The sequence below is a fragment of the Myotis lucifugus genome, unplaced genomic scaffold (genome assembly GCF_000147115.1).
Source record: "Myotis lucifugus unplaced genomic scaffold, Myoluc2.0 scaffold_52, whole genome shotgun sequence".
NCBI classification, from domain to species: domain Eukaryota; kingdom Metazoa; phylum Chordata; class Mammalia; order Chiroptera; family Vespertilionidae; genus Myotis; species Myotis lucifugus.
The window spans coordinates 1,836,820-1,846,711 of NW_005871100.1; the positions used below are offsets into that span (position 1 = coordinate 1,836,820).

A 9,892-nucleotide genomic window follows, 5' to 3' on the forward strand; every position below is an offset into this window, starting at 1 on the left:
CACGGCTGCCCCCAGAGAGGTGCCCCCCGCCAGATCTCGGGCCAGTTCTGTTCTTCAGCTCAGGGGGAGCTCGGTTTTGCCTGAGGGGTGGCCCTAGGCCTGGGGGTGGGGAACCAGACATTTGAGGCAGATAGTTCCTAATACATTCGGCCCACACTTTTTCTTGCCATAGAAATCCTGCACTTGGGAGAGAAAATACAGACCGCTGAGATAGGATTAGTAATTTACTCTAAAGATGAGTGTGATGCAGGTTTCTAACTTGCAAGGAAAATACCCCAATCTCCTAAAGCTCACCCCACGTCGGCCTGGCTGCCAGGAAGGGGCTTGGAGGGGACAGGAACGACGTCTTGGGGACTTGGGCACGAGGGGCACTGTAAACAGAGCATTGGCTACTCGTAGGGTCATTCATTTACAAAAGGGGCCGAGCCCACGCCTGCCTGGGCTTTGTGTTATATTTACATTAGGCAGGAAAAAAAAAGAATCCCTGTACTGCAAGACGGAAGCGGGACATGGCGTCCCGTCCGCTGGAGGCCGAGTGCGTCGTCTGGGAGAGGGGACACTCGGGTCTCTGAGCTGTGTCACGTATAAGGCATTGTTTGGTTTGATTCTGCAGTTTGCGTGCTGAGAACATAAAATCATGCCAATCAGAAGTCACCGTGGATACTGTGACTGTGGGGCACCTGGCAAACCAAGGAATCTTCTAAACACGGGTCCGTGTGCAGGAAGGGCCAGCCTGCACGGTCTTTACAGTCACGGGACGGACGCTGTGGGGTGGGGCAGGGCTCCATCTGCACCGGCAGGTGAAGGCCAAGATGCATTTTGAAAAAATGGAGAAACGGTGAGGGTGGCTTTTTTACAAAATAAAAGTCGACTATGACACCGATTTAAAGCCTGTGCAAACCACGTATTTACAATAAATAAATGCTCCATGCAGAGCCTGTATGTCAACTGCATTGCAACTGGAGTGCGGTGAGGTCAGACATGGCCTCCTGGGATGTCTGTCCGCAGTGGGGAGCCCCAGGGGCTCGCAGGACGTGGGCTTCCTCCATCTTCTCACCGGAGCGTCTTCAGAGTTAACTGTGGAAACACGACAGCATCACCAGGTGGGGGTAGAAGACTCTGCACACAGGTGACTATCCCTCACCTCCCAGGGCTGGGCACCAAAGCGCACTCTCTGTGCAAGGCTGCCAGGGCCTGATGCCCCCTCATATGCAAGGAGCTGATTTTTACCTAGGGTTGCAGGTGGAAAGGGATGAAATGGGACATGTAGTTCATGACAGGCGGGGCCTAATGCCATCACATAACATGCATAGGCTCAAGCATTTTTCATCTTTTATGTTTCACACAGTCTGACTTTAGCCAGAAATCTATATATATAAAAGCCAAGCGACTGAAACGACCAGAACGACCGGTTGCTATGATACACACTGCAGTGGCCAACCGGCCCGATAGGGGCCTGGATCGGCCCCCGACCCCAATCAGGGAGGGGCAGGGCCAGCTGGCCAACCTCCCACAGCTGATCAGCCCCCATCAGGGCTGGTTGGCCGGACCCCACCCATGCATGAGTTTGTGCACTGGGCCTCTAGTTTCAAATAAAAATGCTCAATAAAAAAAGTTTAAAAATATTATAATATTGATGAGTAAAGAACCCCCCCCCCCCAGGGTAAGAAACCATGTATTCTATGTATGAGAGAGAACATGGAACTATGTTTTATAAATGTTACAGTCTCTCAGGCTGCTCGAGCTGACATAGGAGGGCAGAATGAATGGGGAGTAGACGTGGTGACTGCAGATGAGTCCACAGGGGTTATGTGGTGGCGATTCCAGGGACCAACCCCCCACCCTCACTCTTTAGGTTTTAAAGTTCTGAGTGTCATTCCAGCGGGAAACAAAGGCATACCCCGTGGCTCTCCCTGAGGATAGGGGTGAAGCCGTTAGGAGACGACATACCCTCACCGTCTCCGAGGGACCTGAGGGACGTGTTACCTGAGAGTTTCTGCCTTTGATGTCATCGGAGCTCTGCCCAGCAGCCTCAGTGTGGAGCCAGGGACCAGGTGTACGGCCTGAAAGGCACGGGGACAATCTCACCATCTGCTGGCGCAGGGCCCGGCTGTGCATGGCACAGAGATGTGGGCTAGACTGGTGCTCACAGCGCTGACAGTAGCAGCAAAGGAACCAGAGCAACGTGAGCCGGCCCACCTGAGACCTGCAGCTGCTGGCCCCAGACTGTGTGTTTCCACACTGCTTCTGGGTCCCGGACTGCGCGTCCACGGGCCACATCCAGCATGCTGGGGTGGGGAGACAAGCCACGGAGGCCTGTCGTTTCAGTGTCTAGACAGAGAGCATCTTAGCTCAGACACCCGCCAGCTCCAGCACCCGAACGTGCCACCCACAGCGCTGGCCTTGCTTTGAAAAAGAGCCAAAGGTAAGTACATGTTGTCAGTCACCTTCTGTCCCACCAGGACCCAACTCCTTCTCTGAAATGCATTGTGTTGAAATATTACACAAGTTATATATATTCTCATAATGGAGACTTCAATACAGAAGAACGTAACAGGAGAAAGAAAACCAACCTGAAGTGGCCCTCTCTGCCTACCCCTCCACCCAATCCCCATTTTCATCCCGGAGTCACTGCTGCTCCGAGTTTGGTGTTTATCCCTCCAGATACTTTCCCATTTGGGATTTACTGTGTAGGTATCGGTGTTTAAATGCATATATATGGTCTCACTGGTCTGGCTGAGTTTTATTTATTTTCAAATACTTTTATGACTGAGTTTTAACCCACATTCCCTGACGTTCCTGTGAGGACTTCTCCTGGGTCAGGTGTTCCGAACGGTGGTCCTGAAGTCGATTCTCCTGCTGCATTTGGTACAAGACCCTCTGTCCTGCTTCTGCCACAGACGAGAATTTAAGAACCACCTCCCCAAGTCCTCCAGACACCCCCACTGCTGTGCTCCCCACAAAGCAGCGTGAGCAGCAGGAATAGCCATCGCAAATTATTTATAAGATTGAAAACCTGACGACAACCCACGTTCAAGAAAAGTGTCCGGGAGTCTAAAGTGTCCGGGAATCTTCCTCTGAAGGAGTCCTAGCAGCTGTGTGAATGTTTACAAAGGCTCAGAGAATTTGGGGTGACATTCCAAGAATAGCAGTCATCCGAACACGCCAGCTGCTGTGTGTGCTCCCTGGGAGGAAAAGCAGGCTGGGAATTGTCTAAGGAGAATGACCAGAACTATTTTTAAAATTCATAAAAGTATGTGTAACAGACTGAACTGATTCTTCCTGGACCAGCTGGTTTGCTTTAATCTCCTAAGAACACCTTTTCAGTTTTCTATAAGAACCCAGATGTGGTCTTGGGAACCTGTCGAGGCAGGACACGGTTTTCTAAGAGAACTCTCTCACAGGAGGTCTCTGCAACTGCCACACCCCGAATCCAACGGGCTCTGTAATTCCCATTAAAGTGCTTTTTAAATTAATGAGTGCACTTGTTCTTTTTTTTAAATCTTCACCCAAGGATATTTTTCCATTGATTTTTAGAAAGAGGGGAAGAGAGAAGGAAAAACAGGGAGAAATACCAATGTGAGAGAAACACATCGATTGGTTGCCTCCTGCATGTGCCCTGACCAGGGCCTGGGCCAGGGCAGAGCCTGCAACCAAGGTACATGCCCTTGACCAGAATCAAACAGAGGACCCTTGGGTGCGCAGGCCGACGCTCTATCCACTGAGCCAAACCAGCTAGGACTGTGTTTGTTTTTGAATAAAGATATTTTCAGGTAAATGACATAGAGAGTGCTAGATTTTTAGCCAGTTTATTAACTAAATGAAAAGTAAAAATACACTGATATACAGCCCTAATTCCACGTGGCAGTCTGACCTTGAACTGACTGTTCTTAGGTTTAAAAAACTCTAGTCGACCACAGAAAAGGCTTCCTCTAGGCCAGGGTTTCTTAATGTGGCTCATTTGGGGCTGGTTGATGGTGTGTGGCCTGCCTGTGAGCTGCGGGCTGTTCAGCATTATCCCAGATGCCAGCAGCACATCCTCTATGCCCCAGACCATCTGCAACAACAAAACCTGTCTCCAGACAGCACCAGGGTCCTCTGGGGGTGGGTCCCCCCGCCCCCCCCCCCCAGGAGAACCGCTGGGCAATACTACAGGCCCCTCCATAGCTCAGCCATGCTCCCTGGTTTTCCTAAACACCACTGTTAACAACAGCAGAGCTAAAGGAGAATCGCTTTCCTCACACAACAGAAAGGAACGCTCTGCATCTCTCCTTATGCACTGTCGATGGGAACGGACAATGGAAAACACTATGGTGGGCTCCCCTCACTCCCCACATTAAAAGTAGACTTTCCCAATGATCCAGCAATTCTACTCCTGGGGATGCACACAAAGAATGAAAGCTGGGTCTCAGAGAGAAACGTATACCCATGTTCAGCGGCATTTTAACAAGTGCTGAGAGGTAGAGGCAGGGCAAGTGTCCACTAGTGGATGAACGGATAAAGAGAATGTGGAGTATCCAACCGCAGGATATTATTCAGCCTTAAAAGGGAAGGAAATGCTGGCAAACACTCATCCAGCAGAACCAACGCTGTCTCCCAGACCTCGAAGAACGCTAACCTGGGGAGCCAGGCCAGGGCGTAGCAGGAGGAAACTAAGGAGAAATGTAATGGGACAGGCCTGACCCATCGCAGACTCACACTGATATAATTAACAAGGTTCTACCCTCCGGCTCGCGGGGATGGCAGGGACATGCTAATTTAATTGTGTAGAAGGTGATGTCTGCTAATTACAGATGCCATTTCTGCTCTGCAGGATGTCAGCTCATTTAGTAGGTTTCTCCTCCTCTTGTTCCTTCTAACGGCACCTACCCAAGTATCAGGAGCCCGTGTTTGGGTCTGGGCACTGATTTGTGTTGAGAGGAGCACAGCACAGACTGCCAACTGCACCCTCCTGGCCAGCTGTGTGTGGGCAGAGCTTTTCTTATTCTCAGAGATGAGACTGGGCACCATGGGCTCAATGCACAGAAACCTCACAGGAGCATTTCCTGAGCCTGAAGGTAGAAGGACTCCATAGCACACTGGCAAAGGCTGTGTAACAGAAGGAGACTTTTAAGAACCTGCCTGCTGGAATGGTTTGGGACAGAGATCAGCAGAGTATGGCCAGCAGATCAAATCCAGACAGCACCTGTGTTTGTGAATAAAGTATTATTGGAACACAGCCATGCCCATTCATTTATTTACACACTGTCAATGGTTGCTTTCACGTGGAAATGGCAGAGGCGAGTAGTAGTGGCAGAGACCATATGGCCTGCAGAACCTCAACTATGTCACCTCTGACCCTTCAGAGGAAACGTTTGCTGACCTGTGGCTTCTCCTAGGGGTCGGCCACTGGAACGCCTCCAGGGGCCAGGGGGTCACATTTGTGTGTTGCAGTTGGGGTGTAACAGAACAGCTGCAAACTAGTGGGAAGCTGAACCCTGGAGAAGGGGCCTCACCAAGGTCCTTGTGAAAGAGACTCAGGATGCCTGGCCTTGGGCTAAGCCCGGACTCTGATGATTTCACTGTTTTCCACGCTGGCCCACGGAAGCCTGGGCTGGGGGCCTTCCTCAGCTTGTGGTTGGGGAGCACATCCCACCCTCACCCGTGTTGCTAACTCTGTCCTGTCTTACCAGCTCCTGTCCAATCGGATTGGCTCAGCACCAGACACAAATCGGCTCATGTTTTGACCAAGAAGCAGCATCTGTGTGTGGTCAACACCCCACCTTGCTTTGCTTTGCTTCCTAAAGTCTTGCCTCCCTGGACTTTGGGCCTGAGGGGCAGGACGCCAGCCCCTCCCTCTCGCACTCTTGGGGCTGAACAGCTCAGCCGAGGGAAGGCCTCCCTCGGAGCCTGGCCACACGATGAAGCCAGGAGGCGGCAGCTCTCACTGGGGGAGACCTTCAGCCTTAGCTGGACATCAGAATCGACGAGCAGCTTTCGAAATCGCCAACACCCTGGCCCTACCTAGGAATTCTAACTTTGGCTGGTCTAGTGCAGCCTGGCCTTCAGGGTTTTTAAATTCTCTAGGTCATTCTGTTGTGTAGCCAAGGTTGAGAGCCATTGGCCTGAGGACACGCTCATTTCACTGTCTGCCAGATGGAGGTTCTTAGGGTTCTTCCAGGCTACCAATGCCAAGGTCCTGCATTCCATCTTCCTTGGGGTGTTTAGCTCCCCAGTCAAAAGCCCCAGAGAGGGGAGGGATCAGTGGTGAATTCACCCAAATATGATTAAACGATTAACTCTGGTATTGTGTGAAAGCCTCTAAGTCAGTGGTTCTCAACCTGTGGGTGGCGACCCCTTTGGCGGTCGAACGACCCTTTCACAGGGGTCACCTAAGACCATCCTGCATATCAGATATTTACATTACGATTCATAATAGTAGCAACATTACAGTTATGAAGTAGCAACGAAAATAATTTTATGGTTGGGTCACAACATGAGGAACTGTTGAGAACCCCTGCTCTAAGTGAAGCCTTGGGGACTGGGACTGATAAGTGTTCTGGAACTTCACCGGATGCTGGAGAGTCAGGGAGAACCAGGGGTCCTGGTAACATGAGGGAGGTACTTACTTCGGGGGATCTTGCTGGGGTAAATCTTCTGGCAGGGCTTGTACTCATCCGGAGGAGGAAAGTCTTCCACAGAATGGAACGTGAATTTAGACTCGAAGTCATCTGCACACGCGGGAAACGGCAAGGTTACTCGGTTGTTGTGATGACCCAAGTCGGGAAATTTCCCGGGGCGCACAGGTTGGCCTGCCCAGTGTTAGGGTTTCAATGGCGGGGCTATTCCCCCCAGACCTCCATTCACTTCTCAATTTTTACTGTTTAGCTGGGACAAGGGGAATCGGGAAAAATGAAATCAACAGACTCTCCCCATCACCCACCCCAACTGACGCCTACCAACATCTTAAGGAAGCTTCTAAAGGGAGCCGAAGAGCCACAGGGCTCTCCAGGTTCCAAGGTCAGAGGCGGGGAACGTGGCAGGCACAGGGACAGCACAGTCCCCACGGCCTGAAGCCCCCTGAGCTCCTGGGAGGGGTTGGGTGGGGAGGAGTGGGCTGAACGGGAGTCCCAGCCTGGCTGGTGAGATGGAGCATGGCCTGTGTCCCAAAAGCAAGCGGGCTCTGTCCTGAGCCCTCGAAGGCAAGGGGAGGGGGGTGTGGCCTTGTGGTTGAGTCCCTGCTTTATGATCCAGGCTTTGTGTCTGACAGTAGCTCAAGCCACAAAGGGATCCAAAGATTTTTGGTCACATCCAACCCCATGTGACTTTCCTTCCTATCTCCGTATTTTTGCCCTCATTGTCCGCCTGCCTGCTGGGCCTTCTGTCCATTCATTCACCTCAGCCAAATCACTCTATCCTTTCAGCCCTATGCATGGGTTTCTCCATGGAGACAGACACAGCTTTGATGTTTGTTTTCTTGCCTCTCTTTAAACTCAATCAGAAGGTTCAGAGTGGGTTCTGGAACCCTCCAGAAAGTCTCAAGGGAAACCCTGTATTTAACACAACCTGTGGGCTGTTCCATGCTACAGTGAGCACCCTGTTCTTGCAAAGCATGCACCCTGGAGGGCGGGCTTCCTCCTGGGACAGGGAACCACCCCCTCCCTGCCAGGCCCCGCTTACCAATGATGTGCATGTGCAGGCCTCCGTTCCGCAGCTGACCTCCCGGCTGTGGTGTCGGGGTCCAGCCTGGGGCCTGCTGGCTCCTGCTGGAGAGCTCCGTGGTGGGGGATCGCGCAGGGGGCGCTGGGGGTGGGTTCAGCTTTCCCCCACTGGTACCTGACAGAGAAGATGATGGATGTATTCAGATACTAGAGTGAATGCTGTGAGGGGTGAGGTGTTGAGACCTGCGGATGTAAGATGAAATGGTGAGGAAAAAGGCTGCCTCTGGAGCCAACCTGCTTGGACTGAATCCCAGTTCTCCCACTGGGATAATAACACAACCTCTTTGTGCCTCAGTTTTCTCCTCTGTCCAATGGGAATAATAATAGTGTGCGCGCACACACACACACACACACACACCTGCTAGAGTTGTTGAGTGAAGGAAGTCGCATGCAGTAAGGGTTGAATAAAGGTTACCTGCTGCAATAATCTTAATGACAATGTCCATCCTCATCTTCAGATGGCACAGCCCCAAAAGGGGAACCGCTGCTATAAAAGTATTTCCTGCAGTATTATTCACAATAACCAAAAAGGGAATCAATTTTAACATCTAACACTGAAAATAGGGTACGTACTGATTATCATGTTAATATGCTTATAAATAAGTTTTAAAGATTTGACAAATTGCTTTTAAAGTAATAGATAAAACAGAATAGAAAACAGTATACGCAAAATGGTATTAACTATGCAAATACATAGGTACATTCAGAAAAAAAGAAATAAAACACATCCAAATATGACTGTTTTTATTTCTGGGTGATGTTATTATATGGTAGGTGATTTAAATTTCTTCCTATTTGCTCTATGATGAGCTTGTGTTATTTTTAATGCAAATAAATACATTTAAGAAATTTCATGCATCAAAGAATTTTCTGAAAGATCAAGGAACACGTGTATATGTGTGGGTGTGTGTTGGGTGCATGTGTGGGTGTTTGTAAATATAATGTTGGGGTATTTATGAGTGTGTTTGCATGTGTGCGTGTGGATGTGTGTGAGTGCTTCCCATTCAGACAGCCACCAAGAGTGAACGAAGCCGTTGCGCTACACGGACATCAGTCATGGGGCAGGTGTGTGTGCTCAATCGCAAATCACTGCTGCCGGGGAGCTAAAGGAATTACTTTTAATATTTGGCTGAAATATAGACCCTCCATTTCCTTGAGTCAGCAGGAGAACCTGCCAAAAAAAAGAAAAAAAAAAAAAGGAAGGCAGAACACTGATCCAACCTCCTGAGGGCCGGTGACATGCTGGCTGGGAGCCAGGCTGAAATAACTCAGGAAAAATTGAACAGGAAGCTGGTTCTGAAGCAAACGACCACAGCCCCTCCGCCCCAGGGAGGAGGTCTGGGGACTGGACATGATGGGAAGAATAAATGACTCCCTCTAGATCTCACTGCTGTCGGGCCTGTTCCAACAACTGCCTGAGGGGGCGCTACTGCTATCCCCACTTCACAGGGGAGAAGGAGAAGCACAGAGAGGCTGTGATTGTCCAGGGTCACACAGGTAGGAAAGGCGAGGGGATCTAGGCCAGATTCCCCGGCCTGTGATCTGCATCACCGTGGACAGGTCTCCCAGCGCCCTCAGCCTTGATTTCCTGCCTCTAACATGAACACCCCAGCTAAAGTCCCACAGCCAGGCTCTATTACGCTCCACAGGGGCACTGAAGGGGTCTGTTCTAAACCAAAAGCCCAGCGTAAGGCATCGAAAGGTAGTCCCAAGAGGCTCACAGGAGCAGGTCTCTGGCTGTGGCCCTGGCAGCTCCCCGACTGCCAGCACTGTCTGGTGACCCTCCCGTCTGGCCACCCTGGACCGGGACAGTGGCGCTCACCTGGGCCTCGGCCTGGCCTCTTCTTCTGCAGGAAGGGCTGTCCAGGTGGGGCAGGCGGGGCGGGTAAGGCCGGCACGCTGGGCTTCGGGGGCTGCGCCTGGAAGCTGGGGGACTTGGGGGGCAGTGGGGGTGGGGCCTCGCTGCTGTTGTTAGTGCCTGGCATAGGGGGCGATGGCACCAAGGACCTCGGGGTGCAGGAGGCGTAAAGGGGGAGTGGTGTGGAGGGGGCGCGGGGCGGCGGCGGGGCGGAGGCTCCTCGGGCATCTTGGTGGGGCTAGCAGCATCCGCATGAGCCCTGGGTACCCACAGGGTGAAGGAGAGGGAGCGGGGGTGGGATGGGCGAGAAGTGCAAGGGGCTAGCTGTGCTTCC

At 51.6% G+C, this 9,892-nt stretch overlaps 1 protein-coding gene across 2 annotated transcripts in view; it reads right to left on the reverse strand.

Moving 5' to 3' along the window:
• Positions 1-211: 211 nt before the first annotated feature.
• WIPF3 (WAS/WASL interacting protein family member 3) overlaps positions 212-9,892 on the reverse strand; it is a 38,508-nt gene continuing 28,827 nt past the window's right edge. The window contains exons 4-8 of one of the 2 annotated variants that reach the window (XM_023753825.1): positions 7,660-7,815; positions 6,609-6,710; positions 2,786-2,891; positions 1,987-2,063; positions 212-1,077 (exon numbers count right to left, since the gene is read on the reverse strand). In XM_023753825.1, coding sequence (XP_023609593.1) covers positions 2,033-2,063; positions 2,786-2,891; positions 6,609-6,710; positions 7,660-7,815 — 395 coding nt within the window. In that variant the 3' untranslated portion in view covers positions 212-1,077; positions 1,987-2,032. The remainder of the gene's footprint in view (positions 1,078-1,986; positions 2,064-2,785; positions 2,892-6,608; positions 6,711-7,659; positions 7,816-9,892) is intronic. The other variant, XM_023753826.1, reaches the window with a different exon arrangement.